Source organism: Plecotus auritus, assembly GCF_963455305.1.
Source record: "Plecotus auritus genome assembly, chromosome: 6".
Taxonomy (NCBI): domain Eukaryota; kingdom Metazoa; phylum Chordata; class Mammalia; order Chiroptera; family Vespertilionidae; genus Plecotus; species Plecotus auritus.
In genome coordinates this window covers 59,131,023-59,158,277 of record NC_137773.1, presented here as the reverse complement: position 1 = coordinate 59,158,277, position 27,255 = coordinate 59,131,023, and the positions used below count along the sequence as shown (strand labels likewise).

The 27,255-nt window shown below is 36.7% G+C and overlaps 1 protein-coding gene across 3 annotated transcripts in view; it reads left to right on the top strand.

The window, feature by feature from the left end:
• The window catches only part of LRBA (LPS responsive beige-like anchor protein), a 526,493-nt gene that overhangs the window by 319,748 nt on the left and 179,490 nt on the right, over window positions 1-27,255 (top strand). For all 3 annotated transcript variants that reach the window (XM_080671788.1, XM_080671787.1, XM_080671786.1), the window contains 2 exons: window positions 20,356-20,473; window positions 22,631-22,733. In XM_080671788.1, coding sequence (XP_080527914.1) covers window positions 20,356-20,473; window positions 22,631-22,733 — 221 coding nt within the window. The remainder of the gene's footprint in view (window positions 1-20,355; window positions 20,474-22,630; window positions 22,734-27,255) is intronic.

Genomic DNA, 27,255 nt, shown 5'->3' with positions numbered 1-27,255 from the left:
TGATCACCCCCAACTGCCCTCCTTTGCAGGCCTGGTCCCTCCCAACTGCCCTCCCCTGCTGGCCTGATTGCCCACAACTGCCCTCCCTTGCTGGCCATCTTGTGGTGGCCATCTTGTGTCCACATGGGGGCAAGATCTTTGACCACATGTGGGCAGCCATCTTATGTGTTGGAGTGATGGTCAATCTGCATATTACTCTTTTATTAGATAGGATAGAGGCCTGGTGCATGGGTGGGGGCCATCTGGTTTGCCCTGAAGGGTGTCCCGGATCAGGGTGGGGGTTCCCTTGGGGTGTGGGGCAGCCTGGGCGAGGGGCCTCTGGTGGTTTGCAGGCCGGCCACGCCCCCTGGTGACCCAAGCGGAGGCCCTGGTATCTGGGGTTTATTTATCTTCTACAATTGAAACTGTGTAGCTTGGAGTGGAGCCAAGCCTTCTGCTTGCTCCGTGGTGGCAGCCATTTCTATTGGGATTTATGTATCTTCTATAATTGAAACTCTGTAGCCTTAAGCAGAGGCCTGGGCCGGCCAGGGTGTGCGGAAAGCTTGGCTTCCTCCATCGCCGGGGGCAACACTAGCCTCCAGCTCCGTGGCTGCCGCCATTTCTGTTTGGGTTTATGTATCTTCTATGGGAAACCCAAGCCTCCCTCCTGCTCTCTGTGGCTGTAGCCATCTTGGTTGGGTTTATTTGCATATTTGCTCCTGATTGGCTGGTGGGTGTGGCTTTTGGGTGTAGCGGAGTGATGGTTAATTTGCATATTACTCTTTTATTAGATAGGATTTTGTCCCATAAGTCTTTTATTCTAAAAGAATCCTTTATTCATGGCACTCACTTGAAGAGACTGCACTGTTTGTCTTGTAGAATGTCTCACCCTCTGCATTTATCTCTTTGCTTTCTTATATATATATTAACTAGAGGCCTGGTGTACAAAATGCGTGCACCGAGGCGGGGGTCCCTCACTTCGGCCTGTGCCCTCTCACAGTCTGGGTCCCCTTGGGGGATGTCAGCCTGCCGGCTTAGGCCCGATCCCTGAGGATCACACCTAAACCAGCAGTCATACATCCCTCTCGCAGTCTGGGACCCCTCACTCCTTACTGTTTTCCTGCTTGCTCCTTACCGCTTGGCTTGCTGCTCCTTAGCGACAGGCTTCTTACCACTGGGCTCGCTGCTCTTTAGCACTGCTGCGGAGGTACGAGAGGCTCCCACCACCGCTGCTGCACTTGCCAGCCATAATCCCAGCTTCTGGCTGAGTGGCGCTCTGACCACCAGGGGGCAGCGCCTGTGTTGAGTGTCTGCCCCTGGTGGTCAGTTGTGCATCATAGTGACCAGTCATTCCACTGTAATGGTCGCTTAGGCTTTTATTATATAGATTATTAAGCTTGTACTTCTATTCTCTGTAATTCCTATAAATTGGAAGTTAAATGTCAATGCTTAATTAGATTAAAACACATATTTTTAGGTAAGCTGTGACATAGGTGATGGTACCTCATCTTGGAACACAAGGAGACATACTATCTCCTGACCCACTATTATCATGTAAAGCTGCTCTTAACCTCACCAGCTCTGGAGGTGTAACACTAGCATTCTGTCTTAAGAGTGAAAGTATTTTATGCTATAAAATGTCTTTCTCACTGTCTTTCAGATTATTTAGGAAACAATAACATAGGAAAATATAGAATGTTAAAAGGTAATTTCTATCTTTAATTTAGAATATTCTTACCTTTGTTTTAAAAGTAAATAGTTTTTCATGTTGGTGGGGCAAAGCATTACAAAGCTAACAAGAAAGCTTTAAATAATGTGTTTTTCTCTTAGCCGATAAGTTGGGAATACTGTTTGCAAAAACAGTAATTAAAATTTGTTCTTGTAAGAATGCTTACATTGCATGTATATTTCTTTTTTTTTAAAATATATTTTATTGATACTTCACAGAGAGGAAGGGAGAGGGATAGAGAGTTAGAAACATCGATGAGAGAGAAGCATCGATCAGCTGCCTCCTGCACACCCTCCACCAGGGATGTGCCCGCAACCAAGGTACATGCCTTTGACCGGAATCGAACCCGGGACCCTTCAGTCCGCAGGCCGACGCTCCATCCACTGAGCCAAACCGGCTTCGGCTGCATGTATATTTCAATGTAGAAAGAGAACCAACAGATGAGAAAATTTAGAGAAATGACTAAGCAATAAAGATATTGATAAACTAAGAGAAAGGTCAGGAATATAAAAAAACTGAAACCATTATGTTTAAATACAAAGACACATTAATAGGTAAAGTGTATAAATAAAAATGTTTTTAAATTACCACATTTTGCTATTGGCTATTAATTACATGAAATGTTGATTTTAAGAAGAAATGGGCTTTCATTAGTTTGTCACAGTTTTATCACACTAATTCTGTCAGCACTGGAGCCAAACCTTTGCATGTTTGCTAGAGTCCTCATGTAGTAGCTGATTTTTTTTTATCCTCACCTGAGGATATTTTTTCATTGATTTTTAGAGTGAGTGGGAGAGGGAAAGACAGAAATATCAATGTGAGAGAAACACATTCATTGGTTGCCTCCTGAAAGAGCCTGCAATGGAAGTAAGTGCCCTTGACCTGAATTGAACCTAGGACCCTTTGGTCCTCAGTCTGATGCTCTATCCACTGAGCCAAACCGGCTAGGGCTGTAGTAGCTGATTTTCCTGACTCATTAAATAGATGAAGTCATTTGCTTATAGGCAGTGGTATCTGATACTATTCAGTGATGTTTACAGATTGAAATTAAAACTTTTGCATACATGGGCTTATTGATTTATTCTTTTCCAATTTTTACATGCTAAATAGTATTAAAATGATAATATCTCCTTTTTAAAGGGAAAATATATTTTCAATATATAATATAAACTTAATATATTCTCATAGGTTCTTTGTAGGAAAGAAGTATTTAATAATTTTAGCCTACTATAATATTATTTTGTGTAGTTTACAGAAGATTAGGATTGTTTGTGGAAAACATAGTGTAATTATGACATGTAACTCATGCCTAACATGACAGATATCTTAAAAACCCTCCACTAACACGAGAAGTGTAAAATCATGCAAAAGGAGAGTAGGATTATTCATAGGGACTGGATGATGTTCTAAAAAGTCTTAAATATGTGTAAACAAAAACTGATACCTGTTCTTGATTCTGCAATACCAAAAGATTGAGTATATAATGCTATAAAATTTAATGATTTCATAATTATTAATTATTTTTGACATTTTAGAGTCAATGAATAAAAGGAACACATTTTTTAAAAGGACAGTTTAAGAAAATAGGTTTACATGTATATTACAAGTTTTCTTTTCCATAATAAACATGAGTATTATTATCAACAAGTGGTACAGTTTAGGGGCTCAAATATTGATATTAAGTCATTTGCTGAATTTCTTCCTAGAGTCAGAACATTTTTTTAGGATGATAGGAAGGTAATATTAACCAAGTCTTGATTATCTGGTTAATTTTTCTAATATTTTCTGTAAGTCTAGTTTTTAATCAAATTGTGAGCATGCCCTTTTATAAATAGATGGGAGATACATACTTAAATTAGTAGAAAATTTTTTCTCCACAATATGATAGCTATTTTCCCCTCAATAGTTATAGGAACGTTAGAACTCAGTACAAGTGCTTGTGGTAATGTATATAAAAATGTTGTATGATTTTAGTAGTCATTGTTTCTTTTCTCTTTTGAAAACCAGTCTAATTATATATTAAATGTATTCCATTCAAAAGGCTAGTTTTAAAGTCTTAAATCAATATGCCTTTTCTATTTTATGTATATACCCATTCCTTCTGTTTTATATGACAGTTATAGACTTCTTCACTAATAGGGCTTACATTAGAAGATAAGGCTGCATGTAAACAAATTAACTTTTAAAAATAGAGAGCAATTTCATCTGTAATAATGTACCAATTTATAAATCATCACTAGTATTTTTTTCTTGAAGATAAATGACAAATCATATAACACATACTATTAGGTAGTCTAGATGTCTTTGTGTTCTGGGAGATAAGACTCTTGTATTATTATACCCTAATAAAATGAGTTAATGTTTTAGTATTATCGATAAAAGAGCACTTGGATATATTTAATAACTGAACTGAGAAACACTTAATTTTAGTTGTCTGTAGCAATATAACACAAATTCTCCTGTAAAACAAATTGCACTTTTGGAATATATTTTAATGTGTATTCAACAAAGGAGAAAATGAGGTGATTGAAGTTCAATTTGTAGCATGTTATTAACCATTTCCGCTTGACTAGATGAGTAAAAGGATAATGGATGAGGGTTTTATTATTACCTTTCTGCTAAAATGAAGTGGTATAAAAGATAAGGTGATGAGATTAATGAACATAAGGAAAAAGAGTAATCAATCAAGTTCTAAGAAGGAGGTGATAATGACAGTACCCATAAGATGGGTTCGAGCACGCCATACGAAAAGTAGAGTTTATCATGCAGTTTTCACTACACTGTTGAAAACTAAAGGTTGTGGCTAGAAGTCAGAACTAAAACTAGTAAGATATATTCAATCAGACATGCATGAATTTGCATTTAGGTTTCTGTGGTGCACATGGTAGAGATCTATCACAGCAGCTGAATTTCTCACATCCGAGAGCTAGAAAGTTTACCTTTTGGGTCCCTGTGTGATGTCTTTAATCACTAGAATCTAAACATAAGACCTTCTGTTGGACTGCAGTTACAGCTAAGCATGGAGTGTCACTGTCCAAGTCACCTTAGTTTTGTATTTATTATTGATACGTTTAAAAAAAGACTTGAGAAAGACAAAGTAGTTTTGTGAAGGTAGTTGATTTCATAACGGTATTAATTCAGATTGTGACCATCCATCCATTCAACAAAATTTGTTGAGTGCCTACTATGTGCAGGAGCTCTATTTTCACTTTTTGAGACTGTACCAGTAAAGAAATATGGACAACATACTTCTCTCATTGAGCTTATAGTTTGGTGTGGATAGACATAGAAATAAAGATGTCTGTTGATTGCTAATAATCACCAAAGAGAAAAATAAAGTAGTAATGACTTAGTAATGTGCTGTTTCAGAAGAACCCTGAATGAAGTAAGGAAATAAGCACGTGGCTGTCTAAGGAAACAATGCCCCAGATAGAGGGAATGGTGAGTGCAAAGGCCTAGAAGCAAAGATGTAGTTGGAAAGGCAAGGAGGCATGGTGTTTCTGGGAAGTTAGCAAAGTGGGATTGAGTTGCAAAAAAATCTAGAAAAAATGAAGAGTTATGAAATAAAGGCCAAAAAATTGTGTTTGATTATAAGGATAAATTAGTCATTCAGCAAATATGTATTGAGTGCCTGAATCTATTCCCAGCTCTGTGGATATCCTACTGAGAACCAAGTTCTTGCTCCTATGTAGCTTCCATTCCAAAGGCATGAGGAAGAAAAATAATAAGTAAATAGATGAATAAGATAATGTCAGGTAATACCGCACTTTGAGGAAACAAAACTGGTATGATTGGCTTGGAATAGAGGCATATCAAGATTCAGTTTTAAATAAAGTTATTGACATTTTTCCCAATCTCATCTTATTCCTGAATTCAAATCCCAGTAGTGTGGCCATCTGATTGTACGTTGGAATCTCATATAAATAGATATGGCAGGATTAATGTCTTGCTCAACTATATTTTGTGTTTGTTTTAAAACTTCGTTCTTTCTTATTTTCATTGTTTTCCTTTCTTTTTTACTGTTAAGAAAGTAAGACATTACCTGCCTAAAATATCTAACGTTGCTGGCAGACTTTTTATTACCTAAAAGCAGTCCTCTGCCCCATGCTTTGACCCACTGCTCTAAGGTAACCTAACTGCCTTTTTACAAAGTATGGACTTATGCTGCTATTTTTAAAATTATCAACTTTAGATATTAAAGGCTTCCTTTGTATGGAAATTGAGAATATGTCCTTCTATCATATTCCTCAAAATGATTTCCCCTATCCCTATTCTCTGTATATAAATACATCACAACCTTAAGTTACAAGTCAATGTGTATATGTAGTGACTATGTAAATAATGGTCATTATTGAAAACTATGTAAATAATTGTAATCAAATGATCTATCACTTCTGTATATTTACCTTAAGTTTTCCCAAGTCAGGGTTAGGTTAGGACAGTGGTCGGCAAACTCATTAGCCAACAGAGCGGAAAACCGCGGCTCATGAGCCGCATGTGGCTCGCGAGCCGCGGTTTGCCGACCACTGGGTTAGGAAAAGAACGTATTTTCCATAACTCAAAAAGCAAAGAATGTAATACTTGGAATAGAGGCTAACATAACCAGTGGAAAACCGTTGATGGTTTTTAAGAACGTGGAAGTACAGGAATTGCAGGTGAACCACAACTACTACTGGAGATCAATGGTTTATAAGTTTCTTCTGCCATCTAAATCTTTTGCAGATGCTTTCACTGTGGGCTCTACACTAAAATCTGCTGGCAAGGGATTGAGGAAATACAGTTTATAAGTTTCCAGTTCCTACTGTACAGGATAGAGCTTAGAAGAACAGGGATGGTGCTGAGAATAAACAGCATTTCCTAGCACATTTTGTTGTCTTTCATTTTCTGCTCCAGCATCCCAGATGGTTTGCCTTTCAGGCATGGCTCATCTTTCACTTTAGGATATTTGCTGCATTGGAATCTCTGCCTCAATGTGGATCTTATTTCATTCATTGTCCTGGGCACTAGGTAGACTCTTTACATTTTGAGATCTGTGACCTTCAGTTTTGAAAAATTTTCCCCCTTCTTTCATCTTTAATTTCTGTGTGTTCTCTCTCTCTCTCTCTCTCTCTCTCTCTCTCTCTCTCTCTCTCACCCTCTCACCCTCTCACCTCTTCTATTTCTGTGACATTTTTCTCAACATTATCTCTCAGTCTTTTCATGGAAGTTGTTATTTTTTAACTTAAAAATTTAATTGTAAAGAGTTCTTTTGTTTCTCTTGGTTCTTTTTTTTGGTGGAGGGATAGCATCCAACCTATGTTAATATCGTTGTAAGATCTTCTGTGTTTTTTTGTTGTTGTTGTTTTAAGTTTCATTCTGATCTCTGTATTTTCTTTCTCTCTCCGAGTTCTTTTTTCTTTTCTTTTTCTGTTTGTTTTGATCTTTGTCATGTTGGAGCCTTTTCTCAAATGGCTTGGCTGTCACACGCAGCCCTTTCCGACCTAATTGGAAGCTCCATATTTATAGGTAGGTATGTTTCTTGGGCTTTTTCTCTTCTGTTGGCAGCCTGTGAGCCCTCCTGTCTATCCACAGACCCAGTCAAGTATCAGCATCTGAATGCTTTTTTAGGCGGACCATTCACTTTCTCCAAATAAGAATCTTTCATTTTTTTTGTAACCTATCTGAATGTCTGTCTGCTGTGCTGAACACCTAAAACTAATACAAAGTAGTGTTGCATGCAGACTTTAATAGGAAAACCCCACGGAGGAATCTTCTTTTACCTTCTGAAGTCTGTGTAGGGAGGTGTAGGGATAGAGTAGAGGAAGCATAATGAAAACAAATAGGGAGGAGTGGGAAGTCTGTTGACTTCTCCGTTGTGCTCTGTTTAGGCCATGCACCTTTCCCCTATTTTCCACTGTTCCTGGGGTCCCTAAGTTATCAGCAAATCAATCTCAGGTTTCCCGTGGGGGAGGAGACAGGAAAGAAAAAGAGTGAACTAGCTCTTCAGCTTAGAGAGAGGTTTAGAATCCAGCTAGTCTATAGACTTTTAAGTGCTGAGAATCTTAGGAGATCTGCAGAATGAATTAGGTGACTTCTTATCAGTCCTCTTGGTGACTATTTAGGTTGTGACTGATACCTTTTGCTAAAATAATGACCACAGGTATGTATCTGTATGTCTTCTGTAATGCTATTGAGATCTCTTTGCCGCTGTCTTCCTTTCAAATACTCCTTTGCTTATTTGGATTGATGCCTCTTTTATTCCTTTCTACTGATTTCATTGAGGTTTAAGTTAATAGACATGAAGAAATTTGGCTACAAGTAACTGAAACCCCAGATAAAAGTATTTTACAAAAATAGGAATGTATTTCTCACCTAACAGATAGTTATTGATATGGTTCACCTGTTCAGTCATGCTCTCATTTATTTGAATCTTGTTTTGTTTCTATTTCTGAATATGTAAGATGAGTGAAACTCTGGACTCTGTTGCATTGACCAAGGTAATTTTACTCTATGAGTAGCTTTCTAGGTAGCCAGCCTCTCTCTCTCTAAATGGTTTGCTTCTTTCTTCTAATAGCAAGATAAATGGCAAGAGAAAAGAAGTCAGAAATTTGAGAAGATATAAAGCTTATTTGAATATGAAAAGAGATGTATGCTTGTAATGGCTTTTGTTGTCTGCCACCTTAGAATACTATGGTTTATATACTTTTATTCGGATTGAAATACCAGAGATTTAGAGGATTTCCTAGTGTAAAAGAGAAGTCAGATATAGGTATATATTGAACAGTTGGTGGTTTGCAAAACATAGGAAATACCTTTATCATTATATTTCTGAATCTGGTTGTTCAAACCTATGCCATGTTTTGATGACATTGTAACTATCTAAAAGGAAGAATCTACAGGAAAACAGAAACATCAGCTAAAGTGAACCTGTGTTTCCTAGTATTATTGTGGAGCTATGTGGTTAGTTTGAATGATGACCTAATCTATGTCAGAGGCAGGTAGGCCATCTATCTAGGACACAGCCCATTTTCACACACACAGTCACTGAGGCTGAATTATTTGCTATCTCAATGGGTATTATAGATTGAACTTGAAACTCTGATAAATGGTCATCAAAGTAATGAATCTTTTGGACTATGAAAAAAGAACATAACTGAAAATATATGAAACCAAAATGTGTTCTCTTAGAAGGAAAAAAAATAAAAAGTCAGAGTATGTCATCTGCTGCCTAAGGAACAGCATAAAATAATATTTTGTGCAGTTTTCCAGTATGTAGAACATGAAAAATGCCTTCTGAGGCTCACTTTAGCTGATATGTCACATGAAAATATTAATAGAAAAAATTGGGTATACATCCATTTTCAATAATACAGATTTTAAATCTATTTAAAAAGTTTGCCCTTAATAGAATTGAACCTGTATAATTGGACAACATTAAAGAGATCTTGAACTTTCTGAACAAATCTCAATATATACACAGACTACTCTCTACTTAGACACTTTGAATTAGTAACTTCTATAAAAATGATTGTTTCTGTGTGGTTCTGGGGTTGAGGGGAAGAAGCTAAGAGGTCTTTTGGCCTTGGATGATTAGAATTCACAATTTTTATGTGATTAGGTTATTTTTGGGGCAGAATAGCACTTTGTGAGCGAATCTAGGAATCTAACCAATATTTATAACATTGTTTCAATTGGACTAATTGCTAGTGTGTGGACTGGGTTTTGAAATATATCAGGTTTGTAGGTTGACGGGATTATCTGCCCTTAGCCTAAATACAAAACTTAAGCAACTTTTTTTTTTTTTTTTTTGCTTATAATGCTGCTTACTGTATTTCTTCATGTGTGAAATGTATACCTACAACTATAGAAGCCCTTAGTAAAGTTTAAGAAGCAAAGTTCATATACTGATAAATGTACAAAATACCTGAATTGTGCTTTTGAATTGGTTTATTTTTCCATTGAGTAGAGCACAGTGAAATCAGTGTTTATGTGTGTTGATCTTGGTTATTCCTTAGAAAATTTTGAATTCACAGTTAGCCTGAACATACCACACCATGCCTAGTCCTCCCTTCATGTTTATTGAGGTAAAATTGTGTTGAATTAAACAGTGGAAGATGCCTGTGGGTTAATTGCTGTGAGGAAAAGTATGGATTGTTATCGTTTGCCTTGGTGTAAAGTGGTGTTGGGAAGGAAGGTAGTATGGGTTGCTAGTGATCCAACTGCAAAGTAAAATCAATCTCTGCTACTACTATCCTGCTCCAGTTATCCCATTTTATGACTAAGTATATGAAGTGCTTATAAGCAACTGCTCTGCTCTGTTCTTGGGTAATAAATACTACTCTATACTTGTCTTAACAAAGCTTGAAACAACCCTGAAAAGGAATAATCTGATCCACAAGTAAATTAGCTGTCTGCTAGAAAAAAACTTGACTTCTCTCTGATGGAAGACAAAAAAATCTAAGAAAAATAATTGTGAGTCCTTATGGATATGAATATTATTATTAAATATACAAAAAGTTACTTGAAATGCCAAGAAGCAAGTGAATGTGATTCTAGGAGAAAAATCACTCAATAGCAAGAGTCACAGAAGTGGTAGAGATTATGGAATTTAAAAATCTATTTTTAATATATATTGTATTTAATATTTATAATCTCTCTATTTCAGAGGATGGACCTTAATTTCACGTTACCCACTTCCCTCTAAGGGGAAGTTGTCGCTAGAGCGGTGACAACTTCCAAAGAATAGAGTAAGGGAAGCAAATAATAGTAACTTGATTTATTATTTTTTAATCCTCACCTGAGGATATTTTTCCATTGATTTTTAGAGAGAGTGGAAAAGAGAGGGAAAGACAGAGATAAATATCTATGTGAGAGAAACACATCGATTGGTTGCCTCCTGCACAAGCTCATACCAGGGCCCTGGACTGGGAGGAGCCTGCAGCCAAGGTATGTGCCCTTGACTGGAATTGTACCCTGGACCCTTTGGTCTACAGGCCGACACTATCCAGTGAACCAAACTGGCTAGGGCAATAGTAAATTTGCAGATGTTACTTTAACCATGTGATGAATGTTACCATTACTAGTGATATTTGGTGGATATCATATAACTACTTCATATGCAATGAGTACAGAGGCACTTCACTCTGTTGTTTTCCTAATGTATAACCCCATTCTAATCCTGAGAAAAATAGACAAACCCAGATTATGAACAGTCTATAGACTTTCCCAGCCAGTATTCTTCAAGCTTATTAAAGTTATGAAAAGCAAGGCAAGACTGAGAAACTGTCACATAGAGAAGACTGAGGAGACTTGAAAAGTAAATTCCTCTGGTATTTCTTATTGGATCCTAGAATAGAAAGAGGACATTTAATGGAGAGATTTGTAAAATCCAAATAAAATCTAGAGTTTAGTTAATGGTAAAAATAAATAGAAAGAAATTAAAAGAATAATATGGAAAAATACTATTATAAATATACTCAAAATTTAATGCAAAACACGAACACAATAAGGAAACCTATAGGCAACCTCAATACAAAAATGGAAACTATAGTTCTGGCTGCTGTTTCTCAGTAGTTAGAGTGTCAGCCTGTGTACCGAATGTTCGCAGGTTCGATTCCTGGTTGAGGTCATGTACCTGGGTTGCAGGTTCAATTCCCATCTGCTACCCAGATCCTCTTCTCTCATACTTAAGTGATATATTAACAATCTAGTGTGTATCCCTTCATATTTTTCTCCATTTTCATAGAAACTTAGGTGTTTGGGCTTTTTTCATTGATTTAGAGAAATGAAATCCTGCAATACACATTTCTTGGTGTGTTGCTTTTCTCACTCTACTATATATTGATGGTGGATATCACCCAAGTCAGCTGAAGTAGCTTTTTTCATTCTTTTCAGTGAACGAAGAAGACATATCACACTTTTTCAACCATTTTCCTAATAATATGTATTGGATTTTACAGTCTTATTTTTCATTTTTGTTTTGTCAGTATGAAAAATGTGGCTATTTTAATTTTTTATAAATATTATAAGATTACTTTCCAAAGGGGTTTTAGATTTCATGTTTGCATTAGAAGTATATACATTTCTTGGTAAATACTATTTTTATACATCATTGCTAGATTTTATTAGTTTATGGCTTATTTAGAAGTTCTGTATTTTTATTTAGTGATGGCATTGCTCATCAAGTTTCCTTTTTTAGACTCTTGCTTAAGTTTTTGGTATTAAAGTGGGGCTGACTATAAATGAATTATGGAGCTTCAAATTTTTTTGCCTTTGTCCTACAGTAATTTTTTAAAATTGTAATTTAAGGTTAGGTAAAGGTTAGCTATGAACCTGTTCTGAGAGAAATTACCTTGCTATAATGATAGTAGCCAGCAAATCTTACCTAATAATAGACAAACATGTAAATAGACCATACCTCTGCCACACCCACAGTCAATCAGGAGTAAGTATGCAAATTAACCTGCCAAAAATGGCGGGTTAATTTGCATATGCAGGCACAGATTGGCCAGGTGGGGTGGGAAGCCTGCTATGAGAGGGAGGAGGCGGGGTGGAGGGAGCTATAGGAGTGGTGCTCCGGCTGGGAGCGAGGACTTGGCAGCTCCCGGGTGGCCCGGGAGCGGGGACTTGACGGCTCAAGCCAGGGGAAGGAAGGCCTATTCTTGCACGAATATTGTGCAACAGGCCTCTAGTATATTGTAAATTAAGATTCTCAAATCACATGACTTATTAAATCAGTTTAAAGCACACAATGAGAAGAAAGGGAAGTGAGATGAACTAAGTTATTATACTTAGGATAGAATGCAAGCAGACTGGAAGAATCTGAGTACTTAAATCCTGTTTATACAACATTGACATGTCCTTTCTCTTTCTCTGCCTCATCAGCCTATTGACAGTATTATGAATACCCATGTTTTGGTTTGAACTAGAGAATGCACACATGGAAAATGCCGCAGGCCATGAAAACTACTTTTTCTATTGAAGAGTTGCAGCAGCAAGTGTCCCTGACCACAGCTGAATAGTTAGTTACTGCAAGCTAACAGTTGGTTTTGCCAAAAGTTCACGGATGCTGACAGAAGATATGAGACTTCCGGGTCAGAGACAAAGATCTTTTCTTATAGCACAATTATGAGGTGACTTAGAGGGGTGCTATGGACAGAATTATGTCCCTCCCCCCATTCATATGTTGAAACTCTAACCCCCATTGTGACTATATATGAAGACAGGGTCTTTAGGAGATAATTAAGGTTTTATGAGATCAAGAGCTTGGCACCCTAATCCAGTCAAACTGTTCTTGTAAAAAGGGGAAGAAATATCTCCCCCTCTCTCTCCATTAGAGGATACTGTGAGAAGGCAGAGATCTATGAGCCAGGAAGAGGGTCCTCTCCAGGAGCCAGATCTGTTAGCACCTTGGCCTTGGACTTCTCAGTTTCCAGGACTGTGAGAAATATATTTCTGTAGTTCAAGCCATCCAGTCTGTGCTATTTTGTATGCAGTCTGAGCAGACTGAGATAAGAGACCCAGGTAGATACTGTGTACCCCAGTGAGTTTATATCCCAGTTTAGCATTGTCAATCTTCAAGAACCCTAAATGTGTACACTGGGCAGTAAAGTCTGGCCTTTGCTCCAAAAGGTATCATTACCTTTAGTACACTGGGCAATAAACAAACCTGCCCTTGGCTCTAAGGGAGACATTATCTGTCTCTTCCAAGGCTGTTCACTATACAAACTTGCATTTTGTTTTTTACTTCTGTACTCTGCTATGCTTGAAGAACAAAAGCACATTTCTTGAAGATACACTCTTTATTTAGTTTAAATTAGCTTACTCACCAGAGAAACTTCCAATCATATTATATCTGCTACAAAGAGATAAGTAGTTTAGCTAGAGGCTGATATTACTCTAACTTGAAGCTTTGGTTGATATATCTAGGGAGGATTTTTGATAACAATCTGAGGCTGAGATTGAGTTCATAAGGTAAGAATTGACATTGAGAAGAAAGATAGTGCTCATTGATTGTTTTAACAGTATATATTATAGAACAATCTAATATATTTAAAATTAGACAGTTTTTATTATTGGACTTAAATCCAACTCTTTGTTAAGGAGTAGAAAGCTCAACTTCAGAGAGTCAGTGAAATAATAGGCAAAAATACTTCATAACTTGATTTCAGTGACAATGGCATGTTACTGATAATACATTTTTGAGAAGTGATTAGGAATCTTTCCAATCACAATAGAAAAATTATAGCCCAGCCAGTGTAGCTCAGTGTTTGAGTGTTGACTTATGAACCAGGAGGTTACAGTTCAGTTCCCAGTCAGGGCACATGCCTGGGTTGCAGGCTCAATCCCCAATAGGGGGCGTGCAGGAGGCAGCCAATCAATGATTCTCTCTCATCATTGATGTTTCTCTCTCCCCCTCTTCCTTCCTCTCTGAAATCAATAAAAGTATATTTAAAAAAATTTATCATTTTATATTATTGTTTTTCCCATATCATACCTGTAAGGAAAGTTTAAATATAGATATAAATACAAAGTTAGGCATAAGTGTTAAACCATTTTTTGGGGGAAATTAGCTAACGTAAGGAAATGTTTTAGCCTTTCTGTTATTTTAAGAATATAGATCAATACATAAATTTATGCATGTTTGTGCTTAACTTATTAATAAAATGAAAGAGTATTAGTGTAATTATCTTATCAAGGCATTTTTTTTAAATTAGACAAAACTCTTTACTGGATAAAGGTAATAAAAACTTGCTAAAACACCAGACTATATCTTTTAGTAACAACTTTATTACTTCAAAACATTGAAATTTTTTCTGCAGATAAAAGGTAATTCCTTTATCTCTTATGCTAAAATCAGATGTTCATACTTTGTTTATGATAAAGTTGACTTGTTACTTGTTTCATTATGTTTATATCTTAAAAGGTACCTCCAAACCCATATATGTCTATTTTAATTTAGGTAGTTATCTAAGTTTAACCTACTCTCTTTCTGAAAATTTAATACCTAGCTTTTTACTTCATGTACTGCTATGAAAAATAAAGTAAGATGCAGTCATGGTCCTTAATATTGTTCTTGAATATTCCTTTGTGGTTTATTTTTGATTCTTGTCTTCTTTAAAAAAAAGTAATCAGACTGCAGATATAGTTTCTTACAAATAAACTAAATTAAAAATTAGTAGGATGATTGATAAATACCTTATTTTTTTCTGCTTCTTCATGACCATATTTGGCTTTTGACTCATTATGATACATATTAAATGTTCAATAAATGATTGCTTTTTATGCTACATCATTTATAATGCAAATTATTTTTAAACTGAAGAATATTGAAAATAAAACAGAACCAACTAAAGATTTTGAATTATTTACAGGCCAAAGGCTTAAAGGTGCATCACTCCAGCACAAATATTAAATTATGAAATGGGAATTTCAGTTTGCCATAAATCTGTCTGCCATAGCAGCTTAAAATAAAATAGTCTTGCCCATCTAAAGCAACATCAATTTGCCAGTCAGTGCTTCATGTATCAAAGAGCGTTCTGTGAAAATATCAATATCATTGGTTAATATAAATGAAATTAATTTTTAAAGCTGGGCTAAAGGTTGACATCTGAAAAATTGCATTACTTTGCAGAAGAGAAATTTCTGTCTTCTAGTGAAATTTCAGGTCATGAGGGCAAGTAATTTTCACAATCTTCAATGGGAGCCAGTGAAATATGAACTTCATTGTCACCTAGCCCCAAAGCGATAAGATAAAATGAGCTGATACATCATTTGCTGTGGTTTTATCATCTCCTTCAGTAATTGGAAGAGAAAACATAAGAGTGTATGTGTTTGTATGCTCCCCACTTGTCCCTCCCAGCTGCACCATCATCCACACCCAGGCTAAAACCATTTTAGCCCAATCAATACAGAGGTCACATAGCATTTTATTTATATATTTTTTATTTTTCTTACTGACTAAACTGCCAAGTAGAACATTAGAGTAATGAATATGTTTAATTGAACTTGTCACCCATGAAAATACTAAGGAGAATACTTTACTGCATTATAGTACTAGTAAGCAGAAGGAGGAAATTTACTATAGAGATGAAAGAAATTACTCATAATTAATTTAAAAGTTAATTTTCTTTTGTATTTGTAACTTTCGTATTTTTGTTAGCATCATTCTGTTTTTTTTCAAAGTATGCTGATATATATTTAATAACAAAATTACTATGTTATAGTTTACATCACAGTAAACTGTATGTCATACATCACAGTAAACTATATGTCATTTTTACATTTAAAAAAGACCTTTCAGTTTTATTCTTATATCTGAAAACTTAAAACTAAAAGTCAAATGGTTGGTGATGAAGTAAATCCTAAACCAAGTAGAATTCAATATTTCTAGAAAAAATTAAGGGCTTTGCTTTGACACCAAGTTTCAGAGGAAATTGTATGCAACAAAAATCTAAAAGCTATGTTAATAGAGTGGTGTAACTTTCAAGTACTTGCATAAAATTACTTTAAACTAGCTTGGTAAAATTATTATAAATAAAACATTTGCACATATATTTAGTGGTGAGTTGATATTGAATGTTTTCAACATGGGTTTTTATTTTAAATACTATTTTATTTATTAACGTATAATTTTGTGACTAATTTATAATTATATTCTATAAAATGGAATATGATAGAATATGAATGTTTTCTAGACTTTCCTAGCAGTGGTGTTATTACTTAATTGATGGCATAATTAGTTGGTATTTTGTATACTAAGTTTAAAACATTTTTCTTGATGTTAGATATATCCTTATTCTGGAAATGGTTTTGTTGTGAAAATTAAGTACTTAAATTTTGTTGATGTATATTATCTAATTTTATTTCTGTTATCAGATTGTTCAAAAGTCAATATGGAATTATCAGAAAGAGTAAAACCTCTCCAAATATAGGCTAATATTTGGGACTAGGATACGTAATGTAGCTTTAAACATTAAGAATAATATTATAAAAATATGACTCCCAAAATATTTTTAAGGTAAAATATGTTATCACTTTTTAATATAATTCCCTTACAAAAAGAACTTTAATACATTTAAAATTTATTGGTGGTAGTTTTTTTTTTTTTAACTAAATCTTTTTCTTTCCTTTCGTGAAACAAATATTGCTTTATTTTCAGAGACTAATTTAACTCTACTTTTAAAAATGCCTGATATTCATGCATTTGAACAATAAAGGCATGTTTCTATTTTTGTTCTTTCATAAGGATGAGGAAATAGATGAAGGTTTTTATTTGGATACATTCATAAGCTTTGCAAACTGAATGGTTAATGGAAAAGTAAAAAAAAAAAAAAAAAAAAAAAAAAAAAAGGAAAGAAAAAAAAATAAAAAGAAATGCTTTACTTTGAAGCCAGTAAATGCAACAGGGTGAAGAAGTTTTCATATGTATTCATAGTATCCTATTTGAAGGGTAGAAGAAGGAAATGTGTGTATTAGTGGGGGGAAATAACACTTTTCAGATATAAATTTTAAAGAAGATATGGTAGCTTTTTTTAATGTAAAGAAATAGTATATTGGTGTGTTTGTATTTAAAATTAAATACTGTTCTTTCCTCTCTAATTCCCTCACCTCAACATTTAACTAATAAACCATATTGTTGAAACAAATTATTAAAAAGTGAAAATTAAATTTTCTACTAATAATACTACTCCCAATATTTAAACAAAGTGGTAAACATTCAAAGAGAGTGCTGTGAGCTTAAGCTTTCAAGCTATTCTGGACTTGGGGTCATAACTGCAGAGCAATGGTAATGATACGGTTTCCATAGCAACTGATTCATTGGAGGGCTAGACCTCTGTCTAGGGTGCTGTCAGTGGATGTGGAGTTTCAGTGAACAGAAAGTCCCAAAGAAGGGTCTGCTTCTACCTAATCCAGTTTTAATTGAACCCTAGAGACTTTGAAGTGAAGCCTCGGACCAGGAATATACTATTCTGATAAGAAATAAACCTCTTCCTTAGCTAGGCCTCAGCTGCTTTTCAGTACTGACACCTTTTCCTAATGAATACTTTAAAGTAATGTTATTGTATCAATTTCAGCTAGTAATTCTGTTAGTTAAGAGAGTCTTTGTTTCTATTTAAAACCCTAGCTATCTTTACCATAAGCATAGATTTTAATATTTTTGAAGTCAGGGTAGTTTTTGTGTGTGTGTAAATTTTCAGTTTTTGATGCCTTTGGCAATTTTAAATCATTTTCTTTCCTCCTATTTCTCTTTCTCAGAGTTTTAAAAAATTAATAGACCTGCTTATATTTAACTTTGGAAGCACACTGTTGTATATTCAATATGACACAATTTGTGAGATTTGAAAACAGTACAAAAAATGCTGGATATTATTTACAAATATACATGTACTAATAGTATAAAAACTTACATGGGAACAATGCGCCTCAAACCAAGGGTAGTGATTGGCTCTGACAAAATAGGAAAATGGGATCAGTAAGGGTTATACATGGGAATTTCAACACTATCTGAAATGCTTTATTAGTTTCTTAAATGTATGTAATAATGTGGCAAAATGTTAGGATTGTATAAGATTGAGTAGTGGGTACATGGGACTCATGTCATTTTCTGTAATTTTGAATAGGTTTGACATGTAGTAATAAAAACAATTTTTTTTAGAAGCATGCCACTTGCTGTATTTTAAGTAGATTTTTAAAAAACTATACTGCTTAATGGAATGGGATATAAATTGAATTTTTTGATTAATTGGAAAATGATTTTAATACATTGAAAACTGATATAATAATGTTTTAGTATACTTATTTTAGTTAAAAGTTGGAGTATCCTAAAGTATAATTAAAACTGTAGTTGTATGACCATGCTCTTGCAATGATTGACATCACCATCATGAGCAACAGGTCTGACTATATAGCTCTATAGGTATAAAAGATGGACTTTTCAGACCAGTGTGTGATATTCTTAACATATCACACAGCTGAAAGACTCCCCTGTTTTCTTTTGATTTTCCTCTTTCACCTGTAACCCAAGTGCAGGAAAAACAAATGTAGTTTATTATAATTTCTGATGAGTTGAGTTCTAGTTTAACAGACATTTAAAACGCTTTTTTAAGAATGTGACAATGTGCTATATAAGTAAATTCTGGACTTTGGGATTTGAAAACCTGGATGTATTCCAGACTCTACCACTAACTTCCCAAGTGACTTTGTTTTAAGTATTGAACTTGTCTGGGTTTTAGTTTCCTTACTAGTAATTGTTGGATAGAAGGGAGTATGTGTTACAGAACATATATTGGATTCTCTCCAATTTGATAAGTCTAGGGTGAGAAACTCCAATGCCAGTGGAAACTAGGGAGATGATAGTAAATCAGTGAAAGGGTGCAAACTGCAAAAATGGAGAGTGCATGCCAGTTTTCACCACGTGGCATATAATTCTAGATTTGACAGATACTTCACTTTTTCCTGAGAAACAAAGAAAATCTGAATTTTATATCCATTTTCTCATGGACTTTCAACTACTTGAAATTTTGTTAAATATCATACGGCTCAAACAAAAGGAATATGGGCCATATATGGAGGTTAGGCTACCATTCATTCATTGATTTAATTACTCACAAACATCTATCTGGTGTCAGATAATGTTCTAGGAAATGGAAATAGAGTGTATTCAAAGTCTTTGCTCTGGTAGAACTTAGATTGTAGGAAAAATTCTTGCTATGCATTACTTTTCTTCTCTTTGCTTATTCCATCTTCGTCTCTACAATGCAATGTCATAATCAAATTTTGTTTTATTTGTACTTTTTATAGTTTTTACTTTTGAGAGATATACTTAAATGTTTAATTTGCTTTTATGGATTTTCACCAGGTTTTGATAGCAAACACATCTCATTTTCTTTATTGATATTATGTGAAGTACTGTGGTAGAGAAATTCCACATTGGTTTTTCAACACCTTCATAGTGAAGCTTTTGAAATGAACTTAAAAAAAAAAAAAAAGGAAACGTGAATAACAAAGCGACAAAGTGGCTTAGGACTAAAGACAGGATTACTTTTAGTTGGCAAAGCATTCTAAGCTACTGCATCTGTCACATGGGATGACAAGAATTGTAACAAGTTACTCTGACAACCATCTACTCCATAGAGAGATTATGCTGAGTTCATTTGCAGGTTTGTGTTTAGCCTGGCTGACAAAATGATACTTAACCTCTTATACAGTCAGTCTTTGTACTTTCTGAATGAGTGACTGTTGCCTTAACAGTGACCTTAAAAGTGTGATTTTTAAAAAAGTTATGCACTTCAATATATTTTTAAAAATATGTAAAAAGTAATTCTGGGTCCATTAAAATCACATTATATGTAACTGAATTGTATATGTGATCTTTTCAGGTGTTCCTTCTTTTTAAAGTTTTACCTAAAATTTTCCATGATATGACTCAAAAATCAGTCACTAAATAATGCAGTATATATTTCCTGAAAAGAAATAAATGGTATCACTGCTTTAGGAAGCCCTCAAATGTATTTCTAAGTAGTTGTTTTATAATTTTACTCTGCTTGCTTTCCAGAAGTCGCAATCTATATTTTTAATCTCCTTCCAAATTATTTTAATAACTGTTCATTCAAATCTTAGAAATTATACTGTTTTTTACTTACTTGGGATTATTTTTTCCTCACTAGATCCTGGCATATACAGAAGGGCTTCATGGAAAATGGCTGTTCACAGAGATACGATCAATCTTTTCTCGTCGTTATCTTTTGCAAAATACAGCCCTGGAGATCTTTATGGCAAACAGAGGTAATATGTTGCCTAAGTCTATTGTTACAAAGCTAACCTCCATCTCTTTGCATTTTGTTTTTTAATAGTATATCATGTTGTTTCCATTTTGATAGTATTTTGTAGTCCAGCCCCTGCCCTACTGACCTCTTTTTTGACCCACTTGCATCTTCATGGCTTTTACCCCCTTGGTCATTCTAAGAATTTTTTTGTAGTAGTTTTACTTTGCTGGCCATATAACAAAATAGTCCAAAGCTTTATAAATATGGGAAGTTACTAAGCATTTAATCACTTCTGGAATTTTGATGTCCTCAATATTGCTCTGATAGTGGAGCTGCTTCTGGAAGATGGCTTCATTTGGAGAGGGGAAAAGGTAATCAAATGATTCATACATCTGTTTAATCTTTGGTCTAATCTATTGCCATTTATAAAGGGACCATCAGAATATGGTACTGAACTGCTCTAGTTGCTTTGTATTTCATCATTCTTGAAAGAACTAAAATTTAATTTGTGGGTTTAGAATGGAACTTGGTGAAATTCATTAAGACAAGAGAGACAAGGTCTACTTGACAAAGGTATCATTCAGTGTGAGTGGAGGCATTTAAGGGAGAATATGTAAAACTGTAGTGCCTTATTGCACATACTTCCTGTACATAAGTAGGTTGAAGTTTTCTTGTTTTCACTTTCTATAATCTACAAGTTGTCAGTTTCAAAATCTACACATAATAATATAGTCCACGCACACTTTTTCTTTTTTTCTATGCGAAATCATGTGTCTTTAGGGAATATAGGTTTCTTTAGGTAAAGATGTCTTTCCCTTTCCTGTTTGGTCTCTTCCCCTGCACATACATCTTTTTCCTAGTGTAAACATTATTCTTCCAGGCAAATAATCAAGTGAATGTTTCACATTTTAGTTCAGTCTGCATTCTTGCTGTCCCTAAGGGCTTTCAACCTTGTAATATTTATTGCTTGTTCATTCTCATTCATTTTTCTTCTTTGAAATTTCTTATGCATACTTGCTTTTGTATGTGTGTTTTTCTGTTGCCTTTCCTGCTTGACCTTAGTCATCTGCCATAGTCTATCATAGTTTTTGTTTTGCATTTCCCCCAGTATTCAGCATAATAATGGATACATAAGGAAGCATTACTAACAAAGCATGTTGGGTATGTGTGTGTGTGTGTGTGTGTGTGTGTGTGTGTGTGTGTGTGTATATATATATGACAGTTCTAAATGTTTTAGGTCTTTAGTGAATGATCATGTACTTTTTTACCTGAAACATGTTGGTAATTCCAGTGTTTGAAAGCTACACCAAATTGAAAAAAAGTTTTTGGCCATAAGTATTTTTTAGGCTAGGTGATCACTCACAGCTAATACATGTTTCTGATACTGAAATTAATATAATTGAAATTTTAAATTGAAAATAATATTTTCTAAATTCTTTCTCATGATTTTATGACTTCATTATTTTCATATTTTAAAAATACAAATTTACCAATGTCTGTAATAAATTAACATTTATATACTGAGTATGTTTACATATATTGATGTACATGTTTTTATATTTTCAAAATATGTACTTACTAAAATAGAAATTATCAGAAAGCATTTAAATTTGATTATTAACCATAGAGGAAAAATTTTCCTTCAGGTCACACATTATTCTGGATTATATGAACATATAAAATGTAAACATATAAACATTATAAAAAGAATATTTTTAAAACTGTTCATCCTTGGAAATAAATACAGCTGATTGTTTAGTAGCTGTATTTGTAGTCTTCTTGGTGTTAGATTGTTACCATATTACCATATATAGTTAACATTTTAACCAGTTTTTTTATAGAAATTCATAGATATATAGTTAACTTGCCAAAATTCAGTTTTGTAAATTAAACTTGTAACTAGATAATCTCAGCTTCATGTCACAGTAACGCAACAACAGTTGTTACAATCTGAAAGCATTTAGGAAGGAGCTAAGGCATGAGTTTATAAGCGAAATGAATATTACCTCTGATATATTAATATTAAAACTTGAATGCACTATGATAAAATTAATATGCCAAGAATTGCATTTAATAAATATCTGGATTAAGAGTAAATATTTTATCAGACCAAAAAGTCTATATACTAGAAAGGAAATCATTCTGTGTTCTAATTTTTGAAAATTATTTTTCATAGTTGCTGTAATGTTCAACTTCCCAGACCCTGCAACAGTAAAGAAAGTGGTTAACTACTTACCTCGTGTTGGTGTTGGAACATGTTTTGGATTGCCTCAAACCAGGTACTGTTTTATATGAGAAAAATGTGGAAAATAATCTGTATTATTATGTGTCCTTGTTTTGAAATGCATGAGCTTGTGTTTTATGTTTCATAGTGAATGATGATTATTAGTATACTAGTGGCCCGGTGCACGAAATTCATGCACATTAAAAGGGAATTAATTAGAGGAAATACTTTAATATTGCTATTTGCCCTTTCTCTATAATAGAAATGTCAGAGATGAAAGAAAATTCATAAAATGTATAGGAAAATCTTCCTCCTGTTAGAGTCTGGGGCACGCCGTGGGACCCAGAATCAAGTCCCCACCCACCCATGCGCACCTCGAAATCGAGCAAGACCCAGACCTGGCCGGCCCCTCCCCCATTGGGCGAGATCCAGACCTGGCCGGCCCCAGCCCCATCAATCCCCACTGTGCGGGGTGCACAGCCTCAGGTTACCTGGCCTGGCGCTGGGTGGGGGGGCACAGCCTCAGGTCCCCCATCAAGCCCCGCTGGGTGTGGGGTGCAGCCTCAGGTCCATCAGCGCACCCTCAGGTCCCCTGGCCTGGGGCAAAGGGCGCAGCTTGAGGTCCCCCATCAAGCCCCGCCGGACCCGGGGCGTGGCCTGAGGTCCCCTGGCCAGGCGCCGGGATGGTGGGGCGCAGCCTCAGGTCCCCTGGCCAGGGGCGAAGGGCATGGCCTGAGGTCCCCGGCCCGGCACCAGGGCGGGGGATGCACCTTGAGGTCCCCCATCAAGCCCTGCCAGGCAGGGGGCGCGACCTGAGGTACCCCGGCCCGGGGCGGGGGACATGGCCTGTGGTCCCCCGGCCTGGTGCTGGGGCAGGGGGTGCGGCTTGAGGTCCCCCCCACCAGGTCAAGCCCCACCAGGAGGGGGGCGCATCCTGAGGTTCCCTGTCAAGTTCCACTGGGCAGGGGGCACAGCCTCAGGTCCCCCACCCTGGCCCAGCGCCACGCAGCCTCAGGTCCCTGCTGATCACTCGTTATGGGAACCCCACCTCCACTGTGGGCGCAGCTATCTTGTGACGGTGTGAGGGTTAATTTGCATATTACCTCTTTATTATATACGATTGTTTTATTTTGAGCCAACAGAACTTCTGTCTGAAGAAACTAGAAAAAGAGGAACAAATGTAAACCAAAGTGAGCTGAAAAAAAAGCATGAAGGCAGGACATCAATGAAAAATAAAAACAATAAAGAAAAATTAATGTAATGAAAAGTTGTTTTTCTGTAAAGATTAATAAACAAAAATATAAAACTTACAAACAAAGAGAAAAAAATACTAATTACCAATATCAAGAATGAGAGACTATCACTATTCTCTGATAGTAGGTACTGATTCATCATCAATACAATTTTGTTAACAAATTGAAAAGTGTGAAGAGGGAACCAGTGGGATTTTTCTGTTGATTGCTTGAAACATATTAGATGTAGAAATTTAGTTTACTTTTAGCATACCTAATTTTGTATTGATTTGTTTTTCATTAGTGTTTATTTCAATTTTTTTTACAGTGATACCTTCTTATAAATGTACTTGAAATAGAATGAATAAACAACAGTCAGGATGTTAGTCATCCATGATTGTTCAAGGTGAAGCCCCCACATTCCTCTTGGCAGTGTTCCCCACCAAGTCCACCTCTCCACAGGCTGCTTGACTGTCTGCATGACTGGGAACTTACTTTCCTCAGAGCAAGTGAACCAAGGGAATGCAAGGCAGATGCCCCAGTTTCTTCTCTATGACCTACCCTTGATAGTACTGTGCCCTCATTTTTTTTTTTTTATAAATATATTTTATTGGTATTTTACATAGAGGAAAGGAGAGGGATAGAAAGCTAGAAACATCGATGAGAGAGAAACATCGATCAGCTGCCTCCTGCACACCTCCCACTGGGGATGTGCCCGCAACCAAGGTACATGCCCTTGACCGGAATCGAACCGGGGACCGTTCAGTCCGCAGGCCGACGCTCTATCCACTGAGCCAAACCGGTTTCGGCTGTGCCCTCATTTTTGCTCCATTCTATTTGTTACAAGTGAGTCATTAAATACACCTCATGTGCCCTGGCCAGTGTGACTCAGTGGTTAGAGTGTTGGCCATGCACCAATGGGTCTTGGGTTTGATTCTCAGTCAAGGGCACCTGCCTGGGTTGCAGGTTTCATAGTAGAGGCACATATGGGAGGCAACCAATCAATGTGTGTTTCTCTCTTTCTCTCTCTCTCTCTCTCTCTCTCTCTCTCTCTCTTTCTCTTTCTCTTTCTCTTTCTCTTTCTCTTTCTCTTTCTCTTTCTCTTTCTCTTTCTCTTTCTCTTTCTCTTTCTCTTTCTCTTCTCCTCTTTTCTCATCCACTCCCTCTGCCTCCCCTTTTCACTCTCTAACATCAGTGGACAAAATATCCTCAGGTGAGGATTATCAACAACAACAAAAATACAGCCCAGGCTCTAGGGAAGAGGAATCAAACTTCACCTCTTAAAGAGAGGAAGTATCAAAGAATTTGTGGACATGCTTTAAAACTAATAATGATCACAGCTTTTAGGTAAACAGGGCACATAAAGAGGCCCCTCTGTGTTATAAGCAATAGTTGCTTTACAATGCAAATCAGGGTTTTGATTAGATAATTTTATAATGTAACTAGATGCCTGGTGCACAAAATTCCTGCAAGAGTAGGCCTTCCTTCCCCCAGCTGCCAGCACCGTCTTCCCTCCGGCACCAGGGACCGGGGCTTCCCTCACAGAGGCTGGCCCCGCCCACCCACCACAGCCTGCTGGTGGCTGGCCTGGGCCTCCCTCTGCGGGGCAGTCATGGAGCCCCCCCTGATTGATCGCCCTGCCAGCCAGTGGCCTGGGCCTCCCTCTGCGGGGCAATCTGGGGCAGTGGCTGGGCCCCCAACCAATCCCATCACAACGGCCTTGGCTGACCTGGTGCCAGTGGGTGTCATAGCATGATCCAGAATGGTCGTCCAGATGGTCATTCCGCTATTCGGCCATTACGTCGATTTGCATATTACACTTTTATTATATAGGTTGGGGAATTTAAGGATTCAGAAGAAAGCAACTCAGAATTGTATAGATTTCCTTATCTTAATAATAAAAGATTTACTTTTTCTATTGTAAAAAGGTTTTATTTATCACCTAATAATGTGTTATCATACTTGGGAATTTTAGTAATGTTTTCCTACAGTTAAAGCTAAAAGTCTTAACTCAATAAATCAGTCACTTAAATAGATTTTCAGCACATACCATGTATATTTTATATTTATACAATGGAATACTGTTTAGCAATCAAAATAGATGAACAGCTAATACATGCCAGCACATTGACGAACCTCAAAAACATTTGTGGTTAGTGAAAGAAGCCTGATGCAAAAGACTACATGATTCTAATTCTATTGATCTGAAATGTCCAGAAAAGGCAAGTTTATAGAGACAAAAAGCAAATTGATAGTTGCCTAGACCTGGGGATAGGAATGGTGATTAACTATAAATAGGCCCAAGGCAAGTTTTTGTGGTGATGAAAATGTTCTCAAGTGGTGACAATTGCACAGTTCTAGAAATGTAATTTTAAAAAATCATTGAATAGTACACTTAATAATGGGTAAATTTTATGGTATGTAAATTACACCTTTGTAAATAAAGCTTTTTAAAAAATAGCTACCTTGTCCTGAGTTATAGAAGAACTGTGACAACATACTTACCTGAAATGCTAAGCCCTGAATAGAGTAATTAATCCTGCTACTGATTTCCCAGTGCTTCTTATTACTGGTCGGTTGTATCCATCGTTATTTACATTGCATCAGGAAAACAGAAAACTTCATCTTCTGTTAAGATGTATAAAAAAATAAGTTTTTTTAACCTCTATCCTACCCTTGAATAGACCACTAAAGAGTTTACCATCCCCTTGCCCCTGTTACAAAAGATATGCAAACATAATATCCTATCTAATAAAGAGGGAATATGCTAATTAACCATCACTCCATCACAAAGATGGCTGCACCCACAGCTGAGGCCAAGTTCCCATAAGGAGCCTTAAGCAATCAGCAGGGACCTGAGGCTACGCCCTCCCCCACCCCTGTGGGGCTTGACAGGGGACCTCAAGGTGTGCTTCCCATACTGGTGCTGGGCTAGGGGACCTCAGGCTGCACCCCCCAACCAGCAGGGCTTGACGGTGGACCTCAGGCCACGCCCCCCACCCAGCGGGGCTTGATGGGGGACCTCAAGGTGCGCTTCTTGTCCTGGTGCTGGGCTAGGGGACCTCAGGCTGTTCCCCCAGCCCCAGCGCCAGGCTGGGAGACCTCAGGCCATGCCCCCCACCAGGTTGGGCTTGACAGGGGACTTCAGGCCATGCCCCGCACCCTGGCACCAGGCCGGAGGACCTCAGGCTGCACCCCCCGCCCCAGCACCAAGCCAGGGGACCTGAAGCTGTGCCTCCCTAACTGGTGGGGCTTGACAGGGGACCTCAAGGTGCACCCCCAGTGCTGGGTCGGGGGAACTCAGGCCACGCCCCCCACCCAGGGGGGACCTGAGGCTGCACCCCC